The 19,227-nt window shown below is 34.3% G+C and overlaps 1 protein-coding gene across 1 annotated transcript in view; it reads left to right on the top strand.

Moving 5' to 3' along the window:
* LOC148941206 (inactive tyrosine-protein kinase RYK-like) overlaps nt 1-19,227 on the top strand; it is a 180,381-nt gene that overhangs the window by 54,938 nt on the left and 106,216 nt on the right. Inside the window, exon 4 of the mRNA XM_089104119.1 lies at nt 13,646-13,776. Coding sequence (XP_088960245.1) covers nt 13,646-13,776 — 131 coding nt within the window. The remainder of the gene's footprint in view (nt 1-13,645; nt 13,777-19,227) is intronic.

The following is a 19,227-nucleotide window of genomic DNA, read 5'->3' as shown; positions in this document are numbered from 1 at the left end:
ACCTCTGTCATCACTTTAGCTTGTAATATTCTAATCTTGGTTTGCAAACTTATCTTTCTATTCTTTCAAACTTTTTTTTAACTGTGAAAAAACACACTGGGTTTTGGCTATTCTACTTTTAACATCTTCACTGCTCCCACCATCTTTACTAATAATACTACCAAGGTAAGTGAAGCTGCCCACCTGATCAATCTTTTCATTACCCAACGTCACCTTTTCAGCTTCACTTATTCTTAGCCTCAGTGACTTAGTCCTTTTAACATTAATTTTCAAACCTATTCTAGAACCCTGAATTCGCAAAACCTCAAAAACTTCATTCATTTTGCTCACACTTTCATCTAGGATAATGAAATCGTTAGCATAATCCAAGTCCTGGAGACTTTTTCCTCCCCATTTGATTCCGTGGTCTCCCATTGCCTTTCCTGTACTCCTTAAGACAAAGTCCATCACAATAATCCATATAAAGGGGGATAGAACAGAACCCTGCCTAACTCCTGATTTAATACAATACCAGCTGCTAACCTCATTTCCTACCTTAACCGCAGCAGCGTTATTCTCGTACATAGCACTAATCACTTTAATGTATTTGTCTGGTACTTATTCTACGGCATCTCTCAGTCTAACAAGTATCATATTACTAAGTAAGATACTACCTACAGAGACCTGACTAATGCCTCGATAATTACCACAGTCACTTTTATCACCTTTCTTATAAAGTGGCTTAATTAAGGTTTTCCGAAAATCGGTATGTACTTCCCCTTTTTCAAAAATCATATTCATAATCTTCAGTAGCTTTTTTCTTCCATCAGAGCCACCGTTTTAAAAAAACTAATTTAACGCCGTATCAGCACCCGGAGCCTTATTGTTTTTTAATCCTTTTAGTACTGTTGCTAATTCCTCTTCACAAAACAAATCTTCCTTCACATCCAAGGTATCACAAACTTTTTCATTTCCCTCTATGTCTTTTCCCGCAACTCTATCTCGGTTAAGCAAATTCTCAAACTGCTCGACCCATCTCTCTTTAGTTTCTATCCTTATCACTAATTGCGGCCCCATTCCTATCTTTAACTGGCCCAAGTCCGAATTGACTATTCCCTCTCAATTTGTTAGGATGCCAGTACAATATTTTACTATTATGCCGTCTAGCTGCATCTTCCAGATCCTCGGCAATTTTAGGATGAAAATAAGATTTTACTGTTGGAGTAAGCAGAATGTGAGCATTATGAAGCTACAAAAGTGGTAATTGAACCCATCAGACACAAAAGATGAAGCAACAGACCTAAGAAGATCACCGTGGTGCTAGAGGAAATTGAACGGTACACAAGATCACGATTTTTGAAGATCAAATAACCGCTTATATTTGCAGAATGATTTATTTCTTGGCTTTTTTCTAAGTATTAGAAAGCGGTTAAAGAAAACGGGAAAAGACATCTATATAATTAGGCAATATGAAACATACGACTAAATTTATTGAAAAGGATGATTCTTAGCTTTGGCCCAGGTAAAAACTTTTCTTAGAGTTTTCTTGAAATACAAAGTTTTTTGAAAAAGTTTAAAAAGTTTTCTTCTTTTATCAAATGATTAAGGTGTGTAAAAAATGAACTTTCATCAAGAAAGATGCCTTGGAAACAGATATGGCAGTCCTTAGCTCTGCTAATAGAGTGTTTGGATAAATGAATTTCAGATAGTTCAGGATAAACCTGAGATATACACAGTAAAATTAGAATGCAGAATTAAAACATTTAGGACAAGCGAGGTAGCATCAAACCAAAGTAAAACAGGTCTAGTAGAAACTGGAAAGTAAAACTCAAATAAGTCCAGTAAATGTGAACTTCAGTTTGGTTCTCCGAGAAGTAAAAAAAGGTGCCATCATCAGCAATAGCAACAAGAAAGTCTAAGGAAAACAAACTACAGTTATTGCATGGGGAATTGTAAGAGGACATAACAATACAGGGGTTTGTCGCTTCGGAGTGCAGAAATTAATTAACATATATATCAGCTAGGAATAGTACTTGCCATAAAATTGACCCTTGAGGGACACCAAACTGGGCTTTCGAGAGGATTCAAAAGTCTGATTTTTCTTTTTGTTAGAGAGTTGTAGCCTTTTTTGGTCTATTTTGTGTATGTCTTTACAAAGTTGAAAAGTGTAAAATTTTATTTGAATCTTTTGCATCCCTTTAAACTAAAATATCTCATATTTTTGGAAAAAAATCGTTTTCATTAACTTCTACTACCACTACTAAAAATTAATTTTTTTGTTTTTTTTAAATCAATTTTATTTTTTTAGTATTAGTTTTTTTTCAGCAATAAGGTCCCTGAGTACAGCACACTTTTCTTCCAACCGGATCCGTTCAAAGTTTTACATTTTAACCCCCTCGCGTGAAAAACTAGTTTCCTTTAAATCTTATTCTACAACATCCTTTATCTTCATTTAAGGAGTACCTGCTTTTCGCTTGGTCCCAGATGGATTGCCAAAAACCACGGTTTTCGGTAATTTGTCGTCCTTCCTCCTTAAATCGTGGCCTATTTTGCTTATTTTTTTTTTATTGTAGAGCTAGGTAATAAATCACTAATTATCGATCTTCATTGCCTTTTCCGCAATCAGTTATGATCATTACGGTCTTTATCATGATAAATTTGAACTCTTCATTTTCTCAAACAATAATTTTTTATGCTCTGCTTTCCTACGCTTACGCGTAGAAATTTTTTTGTTTTTTCCTTAATTTTCAATTCAATTCTGTTTATTACAAAATGATATAACACATAACATTAATCCAAGTGGCTGCCCACTTGGATTAACACGAAAAAGAGTACTAAAAAAAAAAATACTGATATGATTCTTTAATATTACTTTACTTTACTATCAGTCCTAGCTTTCTTCTTTCATTATAGTCTCCTAGTGTCCTTTAAGTTTATTCCTAACATAATTTGCCATTTTTTGTCTTCTTTCTAGTTTTCTCCTTTTTTTCTAACATGTATTCCTTATATTGCTTGCTGTTTTAGTTTTCTGATTATCTTTTAGATAGTTCCTTCTTTAGTGTTAGTTTTTTCACCATACTTCTTTGGTTCTCCTTATATTTTCTATTTATTTCTTTTTACTACTCTTTTTCTTGTTAACCAAGACAATTAAAGGTAAAAAAATTAAAGTTTATCTTTTCGCCGAATGTTAGGATTGATTTAAGCCAAAACAGATTAATTTTTTCACTTTAAATTTGCCTGATAAACCGAAACTGATACTGATAACAGATAAAAATTTGCCTATAAATTAATGGTTCTAGGTGTTTACCAATACGGCGATTACCCCCCTTCCCGCAGAAAATACCCCCCCCGGAAAATGCGCTATAGATTTGCACATTAGGGGAGGTAGGGGTAAAGTATAGCGGGTCTGCATGCAAAATGTGTTTGGTAGAATTATTCTGCATATTAGATATATAGATAAATAAGTGTATTTTAAAGCCAAATATGCGGCCATGAAAACAGTAAAACAGCACAAATAAATATAGTGAATGGGGGGGGGGGGGTGTTCAACCCCCCGAAAAATACCCCGACGCGGATAATGCCTACCTGGAAAATACCCCCCTCACGAAAAAAAAAACCAGAAAGTAGCCCCCTTAGAAAATACCCCTTATTAGAAAAAATTTCCTCGCGGAAAATCCCCCCCCCCTGTCGAAAATAATGTTTCTAAATTTGAAACTTTTATTGGATTTTTCTTTTAGTTTCGTTGAAAAGTGCTAAGGAACGGGAAAAAGAGGAATTTAAACACCAGAAGTATCTTAAAAACTTAGAAAAAAAACAACCAAATCCATTTGTGTTGAAAAGACTTCCATATGAACTTCTGCAAATTTTGGCCGTAGCGGGTACCATGGGGGGGGGGTATTTACCGGGGTGGGGTAAATTATTTGGACAGTTTGAAGTCAGAAAACAATTCTTTCTAGGTATATGGCCGCTAAAAAATTACAGAAGAAATAACGAGGTATCTGGAAATTTTGTTAACTAAAAAAAAGAAAAAAAAATCCCAGTATAAAGTAAATGTAATGTTTCATTTAAGTGTCTTATGATGATCGCTGACCAATGTTTATGTTATGTTTGCCTTTTATTTATGTTATTTTACTCTGTTCATGGCCGTATATTTGGCTTTAAAATACACTTATCTATATATCTATCTAATATGCAGAATAATTGTACCAAACAAATTTTGCACGCACACCCGCTATACTTCACCCCCCCCTCCCCAATGTGCAAAGCTATAGCCCAAATTCATTTCTAAAGTAAAGAAGAAACTAACGAAAAAACCGGTGTGTTCTTGAATTTTACACAGCTTAAACTTGAGTGAGTGGCGCATAATGCACAAGTACCAATCACAAGTTTCCTTCTCCCTACGGAAATTACAAAAATGAAACACAAGTAAAATTCTCAAATTTGGAAAGCTTATTTTACACGGGGGGGGATTTTCCGGAAGGGTATTTACCGGGAGGTATTTTCCGTGTTTTTTTTCCAGAGAGTATTTTCTAGGGGATGTTTTCTGGGGGGGGGGGTAATCACCGGGTGGTAAATGCCGGTCACCTTGCACATGATGCATTGTTAGACAAGGGTCTCAATTCTTTACTTAAAAGGTTTGTTGTATTGAAAGCAGTCTCATAGTTTTACTTTTCATGTTATAGTTTTGTAGTCATTCCCTTGTCTCTCCACAGTCAGCATTAATATTATGTTTGGACAGCCGTGGATATGAACTGCGACTGCCAGCATTTTTAATTCTTTGCGAAAATTTTCTTATAATGTAGTTTCTCATATTATAGTTTTGTGCTGATTACCTGGTCTCCTTACCGCCAACATTGACGAATGTGTCTCAACTATCAGAATCTCTCTAAAACAATATTAACAATCTAATGCAAATGATACATAGGTAGACAAAGAGTTTAAATCTTTGCATAAACAATTTGTGCATTGGAAGCTTTCTAATAATCTAGCTTCTCGTGTCATAGTTTTGTATTCTTTCCCTTGTCTCTCTTCTGTCAACATTAACATTATGCTTGGACAGCCGTCAACATCAACCGCGATTACAGCATTTTTAATTATTTGCATAAGAGAATCGTGCATTGAAAGTATTCTTAAAATTTAGCTTCTCATATTATAGTTTTCTACTCATTAGCCGGTATCTCTACCACCAACATTAACTAATGTATCTCTACTGTGAGTGTCTCTCTGAAACAACATTAACAAGCTAATGCACATGAAACATAGTTAGACAAAGATTTTAAATCTTGGCATAAACAATTTGTGCATTGGAAGATTTCTCATAATCTAGCTACTCATGTTATAGTTTTGCAGTCTTTCCCTTGTCTCTCTTCTGTCAACATTAACATTATGCTTGGACAGTCATCGACATCAACTGCTATTACAGTATTTTTCTTGAAGACAGAGAAAAATATGCCCAGGGACAAAAGAGCTATTCCAAGAACCGATTCTTGTCTTAATTTGCTACAGAAGGGTCTTGTCTTTATGTTGGCTCAATTCTTCAGGACCAAATACAGATAAATTTCTCCTGATGAATCCTAAATTTGCTTAAACGAGTTAGATTGAAAGTCTTTTAAATTTTTAATAGTGCCTTTGCGCAGCAGTTATTCGTGACAAAACTATTATCTGAATAGATATCATGTAATATACAAAAGGCATTGCAACGCACGCCATTGTAAACAGCCGTGCAAGAATAGAATATTGGTAATCAATTGGTGACAAACATAGCTAAATATACTTTCTTGTGCGTTTAAAACATCTTGGAAACTTTTTTTTCTGGGGGGTATGGAAAAAAATTTCAAAAAAACTCACAATGAAATTTACAGAACTCGCAATGAATTTCAATGTACTCACACTGTTTTTAGTCGGTTATAAATTAACTAACAGGGAAAGCTGTCGGAAGAAAAGCATAAAAAATTCGTAACATATACCGTTTTGTGAGGGTGATAGAAATTATTCTGTCCCCCTCGAACATAAAACTTAATGGTGCCTTGCCCTTCCCCGCAACAAAACTATCCCTGAAAAGTTGAACTCAACCACCAGTCGTAACACAAAACAGGGTAAACCTATTAAAAGTTTGATCTAAGGTTTCTCTTGAAAAGGAATCAAAAGTATTGCAGTTGTCCCTCGATGAGCTACGGAAATCGGCCCAAGATCTTCCGATGTGTAAGTCAATTGTAATTTCATTTACAAAGGACTCATTTACGAAGAGAAAATATCCCCTCCACTTTAAGCGAATTTAAAATGTATTAGCACGTTAGAATATTCGAATATCAATTTTGCCTCGCAAATTGAATTTTACCTGAAAAGGAATATACTCTCAAAAATTTACTTTTAACTGACGAAAAGAAGGTCTAGGGTCCAGTTCTGACCTTTGACTCTGATTTTATTATCTGAGTTATCTGGGCCTGTCATTTGGTTACCTAAGATTAAAGTAGAAGTCTGGCTAGTTCCATTTATGATTGCAGAAAAAACTCTCCACGACATTACTTTTGCCTTAGATCCTTCGTTCTTAAAGTGCTTGGGGGAGGAGAGGGAGTCAAACTGAAGCTTCCATGGGAATGACCTGGGAGAAAAGTGGCTTTCTCCTTGTTTACAAGATATGTTCTACTCTTTTTAAGTTTTAGTATCACTCTTTTCCATATGTTTCGCTCTTGTAAATATTTAACAACTTTCCCCCAAAAGTAATGGCCGTCCCTCCCCATATTCCCAAAGTACTTGCCATCCCTTCCCATATTCCTAAATTAACTTCCTATGCGTGTGCTAGGTACGTCCTTATACGATTAACCATGATTAATAAAAAGCAGCCAACAGTTTTCTGTGCATCAGGTACAATTCAGAAATCATAAATAATAATAAAAAAAAAAAAATACAGTTCAGAAGAGTGTTTAAATGGGTTTAATCTATGCTTAAAATTTAGGATTCAATAAAATATATAAGAAATGAAACGAAACATCATTTAAAGCTTAAGAGTCCGAGGGAGCTGAAGTCTCAAGACCGTCCTTTCCTCTGCCCCGAAACACGTATTCGTGCTTGGTATTACTTTAGTGGAACCAGCATGAGCGAGGTGATGGCCATCTTTGACGGCTGAAGGCCCAAGTGAACAGAGGGGGGCTAAACAAAGGATAAATTATGGGATCAGAACCATAAAAGAACTTCACGTTTAATGGTGGCATTTTTAGATTGAGAAAAACCGATAAATTCTTTGAGGAAGTAATTTTTTTCATGTCCAAAATTAAAAAAAAAACAGCTTGAAATGACAGTCCTTCTTTACAAACCTCTGGCGTAATGTCAATATTGATATAAGAGTGAACATACACACACATCCTCAAGACAATTTGACATGGATTTCAAACTCGAAGCAAATCGAAATTCAAGTTGACATTCTCTTTTAATTTAAAAGCCTTTACGCCCATTCCTAGAGATCTAAAATTATTAGGAGAGGATAGGTTTATTTGAAGAGTTGATGGTTTTCAACGGTTTACAGTTCTCTTTGTTTTATGCTTTGTATGTAAGTGAAACCATGTTTCATTATTGAAGAGAGTTTATGTGTTTGCTTCAGGCCCTTACTTAAATTGTGTATCTGGCGAAAAGATGCTTTTAACAAACCAAATATTCCCTGACACATAAAACGTGATTTATTAAAGATTTATTAGCGCTTGCATGGAATCCTAATTAATTTCATCTCATTGTAAAGAATTATGACTGTAATTGTTTTGAAAAGCTATGGCTCCTACATATTTTGTGTTTATTGTTTTTGGAGATAAAATTGGTGAAAGTAACATGGTTAGAGCAATGTGAGGGGCTAGCCACTCTAAGAAAACCTCGACACAATAACAAAGTCCTTTTTAACTCAGTCTTTTATGCTGTATTTTTAACTACAATTTTTCCATGATTTCTTTTAGTCTATTTTTTGGCTGTGTAAGTGAATTGTTTGAAACATAACACATAATTTTATTTTATAAAAACAACTATAATATAATTTTTGTATTTTTTTTTTAATTTTCTTATATAATTTTATAGTATAACAATATATGATTATATTTTTTCTATGATTTTTTAAGTGCTTTTTTCGGTTGTGTAGCTGAATTATTTGAATATATTACGATACATGGTATAATTTGGCTAAATATTGTAATTTATTCTATCCAGCCCCTTAAATATTTTATAGTGTTTTCTATGATTTTTATTTAGTACTTTTTCCTTAGTATCTTTTTTTTAGTGCCTTGTTCCTTATTGGGCTTTTTTCCTCTGTGAAGTTGAATTATCCAGATATATTACTTGTCCATTTGTCTGTCACCTAGTTAGGATGATTTTTGAATAATCTGAATTGGTCAAACTGCCACCGAAGTGATCGAATTGGCCTGTCATCATTTTGGTAGGATGAAACCGTCATTTCTCAGAACTATTTTGTTTACACATTATATTGAAAGATCTTTAGCCGAACTGGCCAGCCATGACAAAAAACTAAAAAAGAGAGAAGAAAATCAATCAAAAAACGGCAAACGAGACTGCGGCCAGTATAGAGAAAAAACGGAAAACTAAAACAATATTGATACTTCGCCTATATGCAAACTAGGCGTCCTCAGCAGAAGAGAAACAAAGACAAAAAAACACTAAACTAAATAAAAATAAAACTACCTCCAATATTAATAAAATACAATTGTCACAACTGATCCACGTAGGAAAAAGAAGCTTTTAGAGTGTCTCCGATGAGAACACCAAAGTAACAGAGCTCTAACACCAAAGCTATTAGAGTTCAGTTGCTTCGGTGTTCTCATCGAAGTAGCTCTAGTAGCTTCTTTTACCTACGTGGATCAGTTGCGACGATTGTATTTTATAAATATGGGAGTTGGTTTTATTTTTTTATTTTTATTTGTCTTTGTTTCTCTTGTGCTGAGGACGCCTAGTTTGCATACAGACGAAATGTCCGCGTTATTTTAGTTTTTCATCTCTTCTCTCTACCGGCCGCTGTCTCGTTTGTCGCTGTTTCATTGATTTTTGCTCTCTTTGTTAGTTTTTTGGCATATCATATCGACTATTCCGTTTTAACTGTAGAGCCATCCAATTTAAGTGATAGGTCGTAAAATTAAGTAGGTTATTCGCTATAGTAGCAGATAGTCGTTAAAGTTGACGTAGCCATATTTGATACTTCCTTCTGACTCCAAAGTCACCCAACCTAAGTGATTAGTCACTAAATCAGTACAAATACACTTTATTTACTTTTTAAATTTTCTTATTTATGATTTTTTGTATTTTTTAACAGGTAAAAAATTATTCAAGATGTGTCTTTTTTTCACCATATAGTAGAATAAAAATTAGTTTTGAAAGTGGGTTGACGGTACTGCTTTTTTGTGAAATATTAATTTCAAACCATTTGCCCTTTGCAAGCGTCACTAATCTAGTGCAAACTATTAGATTTGTGAATTAACTGAAAAAAAAACATCATATGAAATTAAAGAGTGGCGTTAATGATAAAAAAGGAAACAGATTTTACTATAGATATAGTTGAGGATGTTGTCGCCTTCACCCTAAATGTGTTTACGCTGAGGTTTAGTTTCCCCATTATAGATATCAATTTATATGTGCGTATTCTCAATCATATTTCTTTGAGAATGAATTTACTCAAATTTACTTGTATTTGCAATAAGATAGGAAACGGTACAATTTTCACTTCAGGTTCTTTTAAAGACCCTGCACAAATATAGTAAAAAGAATTGCCAGTAAACTACTTTTACTAGGTTCTGATAAGCTTTAAAAAGCACAAGTCAAATTTTAGCGGATAGAGAAGCAGAGGTTGATGGGGGGTGGGGGTCATGTTATCAACAATGGCACGTTTTTGAGACTTTTAGACTATGCTGAAAATATGGCTACGTTAAAATTTTGATCGGAAAATTTTTGGAGAAAAAGAGACGTGGGGGGGGGCTAGTTGCCCGCCAATCTTTTTGGTCCCTTAAAAAGGGCACTAGAATATTTTAATTTCTGTTAAAATGAGCCCTCTCTTTATGTTCTAAGACTATTGGTTAGATACAATCCCCCCTGGGGAAAAAAAAAATAAACACGCATTCGTGAACTTTCTTCTGACCAAAAATACGAAATTCCACATTTTTGCAGATAGGAGCTTGAAACCTCTACAGTAGGGTTTGCTAACACAGTGAATCTGATGGCGTGATTTGACTTTTAGGAGGTGTTTTCCCCCCTTATATTTATTGATGTCAAAATTCCGTTTTTTAGAGTTTAGGTTACTATTGAGCCGTGTCGCTCCTAACTTACAGTTCATTACCACGAACTGTTTGAAAAGGAAACAAGATAATACATCGTTCGAACAATAGGACATAAAGTAATATGCAATCAATAACCATAATAAACAATATTGTGAATTTTAATCTTTTTAATCATGATTAAATTAGACATAACATGCATGTACAATAATATTAATAACAAAGAAACAATTATTAAAACGCAATACGTAAACAATTAAATAAAAGATCTATTATAACCAGGGACGTACGAAGGGGGGGGCCGCCGGGCCCGTCCCCCCCCCCCCAGAAATCTCACGATTTTTTTCATTTTCCCATAATTTTCTGATTTTCTCACAGAATAATGGGTTTGAAGGATTTGCCCCCCGCCCCCCGAAACAAATTGGGCCCCCCCGAAACAAATTCCTGCGTACGTGCCTGATTATAACCATAGACCTGATTTTCAAATAACGTTCTATAATTTTTTTGTTTTACCTTCATCTTATTTGTATTTTCTTTCCGGGATGATTCATTTTTGTATCCCTTCTCGTGTCTCTCCAGTAACGCAGCTGCTTATTGTTGCACCTGCATCGGTGGGGTAATTTATATTTCTTTTAAGTTAAGGTATTTTCCATAAGCTAATTTTTAATTAATTTACATATAAATTTCATGCAAATTTGAATTTGAAAGATTTAAGACTGTTGATGCATTTTTAATTTTTGATGAGTTTACTAATGAAAGATTTTAATCGTAATTAAATAAAAAACAAGTTTTTTAAACTGAAAGTAAGGAGCGACATTAAAACTTAAAACGAACATAAATTATTCCGTATGTGAAAGGGGCTGTCCCCTCCTCAACGCCTTGCTCTTTACGCTAAAGTTTGACTTTCTCACAACTCAATTTTTTTTCAACAATAAAAACTTTAAAAAAGCGAGGTGTTGAGGAGGGGACAGCCCCTTTCATATACGGAAAAATTTCTGTTCGTTTTAAGTTTTAATGTCGCTCCTTACTTTCAGTTTAAAAAACTTGTTTTTTTATTTAATTTCTGATCGGTTTTTAGTTAATGCAGCTTTTATTTTGGCTAACCGTCATTGAATAAGTAAACAAAATTTGCATATAAAATTTACTTTTCTTTTGCTAAATGGAAGTCTTTACAAATTAACTTACGTAACTAACTTCTATATTCGTATATTTTTCTTCTGGCAAAAAATACAAAGTTGAAGATTTTTGCAGATATGAGCTTGAAACCAATGATATGTAGTTTTTTGATACGCTAAACCGAACTGTGTGATTTCTATTAAAAGTTTTTCGTTTGCAGAGCACTTTTCCCCCCTCCTAACAAAATAAGTCAAGTTTTTTCAGGCTCATAGCCTTAGATGAGCAATACAAAACCTAGTAAAATTTATATATTTAGAATGTGCATTATAAACACATTCTTTTAATACATTTATTGACACCAAAATTCTGTTTTTAAAAGTTTCGATTACTATTGAGCCGTATCGCTTTTTTTTATTGCTTTTTTTTATTACGTATATGTTATTACATATATGAGGGGGTTCTCCCCTTAGTCAATACCAAGGTTTTTACGTTAAAAGTTAAAAAAAAATTATTAACAAACTCCTGAATAACAAAGGCCCTTTAATTAGAATAGATATCTCTTTTGAAAGCACTAATAAAAACTCTAGCGTAAAGAGTGAGGCATTGACTTGGGGGAGAACCCCCTCACATACGTTATAATTTCTGTTCGTTTTAAGTTCTAATGTTGCGTCTTACTTTCAGTTGAAAAAACTTGTTTTTTTTTATTTAATTTCTGATCGTTTTTTAAATAATGCTTGGAAATCCGGCGCCCTCTTCATAGAAATGTCCCTTACCCCAAAGAAACATCCTCCACGGAAAGATTCTCCAGAGTAACCCCCTCCTCTAGCCCCCCCCCCTCTCCAGAAAAAAATCCTTCCTAAAAATGTCTGTATACTTCCTAATAACCAATAAATAATGCTGGCAAGTCCGGCTCCCCCTTCATGGCAATTTCCCTTCCCCCATGAAAACTTCCTTCATGGAAAGATCCTCCAACATAACCCCCAACCCACACTTCCCTCCCACTACCAGAAAAAAAAACCCTGAAAACTTCTGTATACTTCCCAATAACCGATACTATATGTTAACATTGGGTAAAGTTCATAACTCTTAGCCCTCTCCCTGGTGGCTTCGTGGGATTAAGTCATCCTAAAAGACATATTTATCATATTTTCGACCATGCTGAACAAAATGGCTATCTCAAAATTTTTATCGGGTGACTTTGGTAAAACAATAAGCGTGGGAGGGGGCCTAGTTGCACTCAATTTTTTTGGTCACTTAAAAAGTGGACTAGAACTTTTAAGTTCCGTTCCAATGAGCCCTCCCACGATATTCTAGGACCACTGGGTCGCTACGATCACCCCTGGGGAAAAAAAACAAAAAAAAAATAAACACGCATCCGTAATCTTTCTTCTGGCAAAAAATGCAAAATTCCACATTTTTGTAGATAGGAGCTTGAAACCTCTACAATAGGGTTCTCTGATACGCTGAATATGATGGTGCGATTTTCATTAAGGTTCTATAACTTTTAGGGGGTCTTTCCCCCTTTTTTTGAAAATCAGCCAAATTTTCTCAGGCGCGTAACTTTTGATGGGTAGCACTAAACTTGATGAAAGTTATATATTTGAAATCAGCATTGAAAACTGATTCTTTTGTTGTATCTATTGGTATCAAAAACCCGTTTTCTAGAGTTTCGGTTACCATTGAGCCGGGTCGGTCCTTACTTACAGTTCGTTACCACGAACTGTTTGATCTGATTAAACTCGTTTGAGGGGCGTGTCCAGGGGGTGGTTTTGAGGCATGTACACTCCCCCATTTGGTCAAAAGTTGCATTAAATATAGGCTAGAGAGGTTTAAAATACCAGTGGGGGGCCCAATTCATTAAGCTCCATTGCCCCCATCAATTCTGTATCCGCTCCTGTCTGTTTTGGTCTTCTACAGTGCAAAGAAATAAAATATTAATTTATGCTCAAGCTTTCTTTTTTTTCTCACTTACATGATTTGTCTTTATTTCATTTAGATTATCTTCCTTTCACATATTTTCTCACTATCAATATATCTTGTCCTTCTAAAAGAATAAAAAAGAGAACTAATCTTCATGCCATGAATCTGCTGCAGCATGATTAAAACGTAAGTCCTATTGGTATTTGTTTTGGTCAGCGTTGTCAAGCAGAAAATATATCCATTTCCTATAAATCTCTTTGTCTCTCTCTCAGGAGATTATCGCAATTTTCATTAACTAAAAAGGGGAGAGAGTCCCTGTGACAACTTGAACTCTTTTCAGCAGTTTTTACATTAGCTTTCTTCTTTTTTTTCAGAATCAGCATACCATGCACTGGAAAAGTAAGTGTTGAGGTTGATGTTACAATTCAAGTTAATGTAAGCAGTGTTGCCAAGAAAGGAGATGGACTTACGCTGAACTTGAAAAGAAAGAAAATATGTTTGAAAGGTAAACATGTTTCCATTTTAGATGCATGTAGACAAAGAATCTAACATTTTCTATACAAATGCATTATTTTCTTAGCACGATTTTTCATTATGAATGATAAAGCTAATTTAAAAAAATCTATTAAATAGCTTTTATACTAAATATTCGTCTAAGAAAAAAAAATCAAACCAAAAGTTTCCAAACACAAAAAGAAAGTAGCTTTTGTGTCGGCTCCACCGAAACAGGTAATTAACCTTTTTCAAACCAAACGATAACCAACTACGAGCGTAGAAAATATCACAAAATGAAAAGAAGAAAGTAAGCAAAGTGGTAAAAAAAAAATTTAGAATATGTAGACTTTGAGAGCCGCCGTTTATTACGCCTAGAAGCATATTAAATACGCTTCTTTATTAATTTATAAGCTTTCGGACTCCAGTTTGCATTGTTATCATCAGGCCAGCAGCTTTTATAATTCATTACAAATAATAGTGCTTAACGAATAACAATACATAACGATAAATGACACATTCGAATAAAGAAGATGAATCACATGATTATGGATAATAATTGAATGAAAAAAACGGGGTTTTCAGCTGAAAGTAAGGAAAAACATTGTAACTTGTAACGAACAGAAATTATTCTGTATATCAGGGGATTTCCCCCTCCTTAATACCTTACTTTTTGCGCTTTAGTTTGACTTTTTGTCCCAATTCTTTTAAGAACGACTCCTTTAACACAACGGCCGTTTAATTTGAATAATAAGAGGCTTTTTAAAACTAACGAAAAGAATTATTTTGGAATAAACCTTTTTCATTTCAGATTAAAACTACTTGCTCCAATTACAGTTTAGCGGCAGGCGTCTTCGTTGAAAAAATTGAAAATTTCACAGAAAATTGGGTGTTTTATTTGACTAATCTATAATGCAATAGGATTAAAGTGGACAATTGTCTATAAGTGATAAGTAATCTGCATTTTTACTAGTAGACTTAGGTTAGCTTGGGAAAATTTTGGTAGGCTAAGTAGAAAAGTCAACTTAAAGTTGATGGGCCGACTGGGGGCAAAATTCTACTTTCTTTAACCTTCCTTGCATTTGAAGCACTTGAAAAGAAAAATATCCAGCCGTTGTTGGTCAAACAAAGTCACGAAATACTGGATGGCGTTGGTGATTTATTTTTTCACACTGGTGTTAGTTTCCACTCTTATAAATTATTATTTTTTAGTTTTAAGTTGTTATTTCATTATTGAAAGTCGTATAAATTTTAATTATTTAAACACTAGAACTATAACAAAGTTGTTGAGTCCACCTGTGTCTTTTAGAAGTAGAACTCATGTTTCTGATGATTTGGCCTTTGGTTTCTATGAGATAAATTATTTCCGCTTTGAGAGGCAGATTGACAGCTATTCAAGACCATCATGTCGATAAAGACAAGTGCCATTGGAAATAATCTCAGATTTTTGACGAGTGTCTCACCTAATATCTATTTCATTTGTTGCTGACTTGTAAATCCTGACATTTTCTTTTTCAACACAGACTGTTAAAGGCATGACAATAAAAAAAAAATGTCATTATTCTAATTCTCTGATTAATATAATTTCTTTTAGCAAAATATGAACAGAGCTAAGCAGGTTTCACACAACCTTCGTATTTTTTATGACAAGTGGTTAAGATGCATTACGTTAAGTATAACCTTTCATGCTTAAACACTTTAGGATTAAAACTAAGCCAACGTAAGAATATCATTTTAAAAAAATCACCCGAATTATTGTTTTTAGTCATCACAATCATCGCAATCAAACTATTCAAAAAGTAAAAACGTGGAGTTGACAAAGAGATCCAAGTTCTCGTCAAGCATGAGATGCTTTCTAAGACAAGTTTTTGAATTTATTTTCAAAACACAGCAATAAATTAATTTTTTTTATTTATTGAAAATAAATAATTTATTTTATTTATTTTTATTTTATTTATTATATTTTTGTTATAAATTTATTTTATTTGCTCATAAATAAATTCTATTTTGTTTCTGCTATGTTGACTTTTCCATAGCGTAGCATAAACAATCGTAGCGTAAAGTTCTAAGTAGAGCCCTAGTCTACTTGGCACATTTTACGTTACGGGCAAAATTTGCTCCGTAAGATAACGTAACGTATCGTAAATACTCAACTTATACTGGTGCGAAAGCTTCTACAGCGTAGAATGAGAGATTAATTATACTTAATGACCTTAAAAATAATGAATGACCCTTTGTAACTTGGTATAAGGGGTAATAAACTTGGAGTGCAGATTTTTGTACTAAATTCACACAGTAGATAAGAAAGAGCCCACTTCCTACAATTCAATTTTAGCCATAAGAAATATATTACCTCAATATAGAACCTCCGTCAAGATTAAGAACGTGACGAAATTTAGCTTCACATGAAGTATTCATCCCCCGAATAGAAATAGTGGCTTTGAAGACAACATCTATCCGTAGTATCACTATTACTACAATGACTATCACTACTAGTCCAACCACAACTCTCTGACTCAACAAGCAGAATCTCCATCCATGATTATTTTAATTATTATTACCCCTAAGTAGACACCCGGGACAATTTTACCCAAAACTGCAACTATTCTCGACACTATTGCTTCCAAAATGACTATTTTACCCAACAAATGACAATTTTATGACAACAAATGACAACAAATGACAAAATGACAATTTTACCCAACAACTACTGCAACTATTCTCGACACTATTGCTTCCAAAATGACTATTTTACCCAACAAATGACAATTTTATGACAACAAATGACATCAAATGACAAAATGACAATTTTACCCAACAACTACTGCAACAATTCTCCCCACTATTGCTTCCAAAATGACTAATCTTACCAAGTCAACTTTGACTATTCTCACCACAACTACCAGTAACCAAAACCAGTGGACGAAATCTTGAGAAAACAAGAGGTCTTTGGCAAGAAGAAGATTAAGTAACAAAATTATCACATGAATAATTTGCCGGTATTAAACTAGGCGTCTTAAGCGTTGAGAAATAATCTAATAATTGAACGCTTAAAAAAGATAAGTAAAAATCTAAAATTAAAGATGAAAAATAAAAATAAATATATGATCTGTCTATAGACCTGTTATTTTCAATATTGCTTTCTTTGTTTAGTCTTGGTAGCTCGGTTCGACTTTAGATCTTATATAGTTATTAGGCTACTATTACTTTTTAATAAAGAAGTTATATTTTAAGATATTGATTTATAGAAAAATAACAAATTAATACTTTTAATGCATTCGTAAACTATCAGAGGTTGTCAATAGTAAAGAGCCTTATGGCTTTCGTGTGTTTTTTTTTCTTTCCCCCGCTACTTTGTATGGAAGGGGTGGTTGTAGAAAGTTAGAAGATGGCTGATTTGATTGGAAAACGAAGTTCTAGTGTCGTATTCAGGATTAAAAACAGGTTGAAGGGAAACCAGCCCCCTCTTACACATTTTTTGCCGCTCAGCCCTTATGCACCCCCATGATAACGATTTAAAATTCCGAAATAGCCATTTTATTGAGTGTAATCGAAGAGTCCAATCAAAACGGGTTTGTGGATCACATAAACTCCACAGTCCCTGGTGTAAGGGCTGTAAATTACAGAAACTGCCAATTGTTGGCCGATTATTTTCACAGTGGTAAAGGGGAACTATGTATACTCTTGGGTGTCTGATTGGCTAAAAAAAAAACCAAAAAAACTTAAGCTTCATTTCCTGGGCCCAGAAGAACAAACATATGGTTCACATAGGTTGTGTGTTATGGGACACGGGAATGGGCCAAGTTTTCGAAAGGCTTGGAACTTACACATGTACGTTCCTTGTCAGGGAACTCTCTTTAAAAAAAACAAAAAAAAAACACCTCACTCTTCACACTAAAGTTTTTTAGTACTTAAGAAAGCTCCTTGTTGCTCTGTTTAAATGATCCTTGTGTTTTAGTAGTCAATGTTAAAGAATTAGAAGAAAATAAAATAACATTCAGCGTTTAAGACCGAGGTGTTGAGAAGGGGGCAACCTCCCTCATATACGTAAGGATTTCTGTTCGTTTTAAGTTTTAATGTGGCTACTTACCTTCTGCTGTTAAAACTTTTTTTTTATTTAATTTTGTATGTTTTTAATTATTGCGGGGAAATACGCCTTCACCTGTACGGAAAAATCCCCCTCTACACAGAAAGATCCTCTAGACAATTCGATCCCAGTGAAATGTACCACGGACAATTACCCTTAGCATCTCCACGCGTAAAATTGATTCGACAAAAAGAAAGTATGACAAATAAAAAGACCTTCGTATAGGGATTCTGGCAAATTCCCCCAGTGTAAAATTTCTCCTGAAAAGTTCAACCCCCGGAAACTTCACTCCCCTTGGAAAATTTTCTTGGTGGAAAAATCTTGCAGCAGAAAATTCCCCCCCCCAGCCCGAAAAATGTATGCACACTTCCGTAAACAATTGGTAAATTTTGTAACTTAAAGGCCTTTCCCCAGGGAGTGTCGGGGTCATGTTATCTCCAAAGAATTAGTTATTGGAACTTTCAGCTATGCTGAACAAACTGACTATCTCAAAATTTTGATAGAACGATTTTGGGGGAAAAGGGCGTGGGAGGGGAGCTAGTTGCCCTGTAATCTTTTTTGTCACTTAAAAAGGGCACTAGAACTGTTAATTTCCGTTCAATTAAGCCCTCTCCCGATTTTCTAGGACTATTGGTTTGATACAATCACCACAAAAAAAACAACAAACAAACAAACAAATAAATACGCATCCGTGATCTTTCTTCTGGTAAAAACTAAATTCCACATTTTTTTAGATGGGAGCTTAAAACGTCCACAGTAGGGTTCTCTAATACGCTGAATCTGATGGTATGATTGTCATAGGGGGCCTTGTACCCCCTTTTTTGAAAATCAGGCAAATTAACTCAGGTTCATAGTCTTTGATAAGTAATGCTAAATTTAATGAATCTTATATATTTAGAATCAGCAAAATAAGCCATTGTTTTTATATCTGTAGTTATCAAAACTCCATTTTTAGAGTTTCGGTTACTATTGAGCTTCGGCACTCCTTACTTACAGTTCGTTACCACGAAGTGTTTGATAAACGCTATAAAATTCCTCACGGGTGCAAAACTAATGTAAGTTCAAGCCGCAGTAATTAAAATTTACGAACGATGTATAACTGAACTTATTGCTGAATCCTGTTCCTTGGTCCTAACTGCTCAAATAAGCAATATAGTAAGCAATAGAAACAGAATTTTGTTGTAAGAAAAAATTCGCTATGTGAATATCAATCATACTCAGACGCCCAAGAGACAAGGACCGAAAATGAAGCGGATTTCCTATTGTTCTCAAATTGCCAAATATTGGTGGGCAAGCATATAAAGAAAAAGTTAAATACTAGAGTCGCCAGATTTGATAACAAGTACTAAGAAATAGAAATCCGCTTAACAAAGTTAT

This window comes from Artemia sp. Qi Xiang Cuo, chromosome 18 (assembly GCF_049724085.1).
Source record: "Artemia sp. Qi Xiang Cuo chromosome 18, ASM4972408v1, whole genome shotgun sequence".
Classification (NCBI taxonomy): domain Eukaryota; kingdom Metazoa; phylum Arthropoda; class Branchiopoda; order Anostraca; family Artemiidae; genus Artemia; species Artemia sp. Qi Xiang Cuo.
Note: the sequence above shows the minus strand (reverse complement) of the source record. Positions and strands in the feature narration are given on the sequence as shown.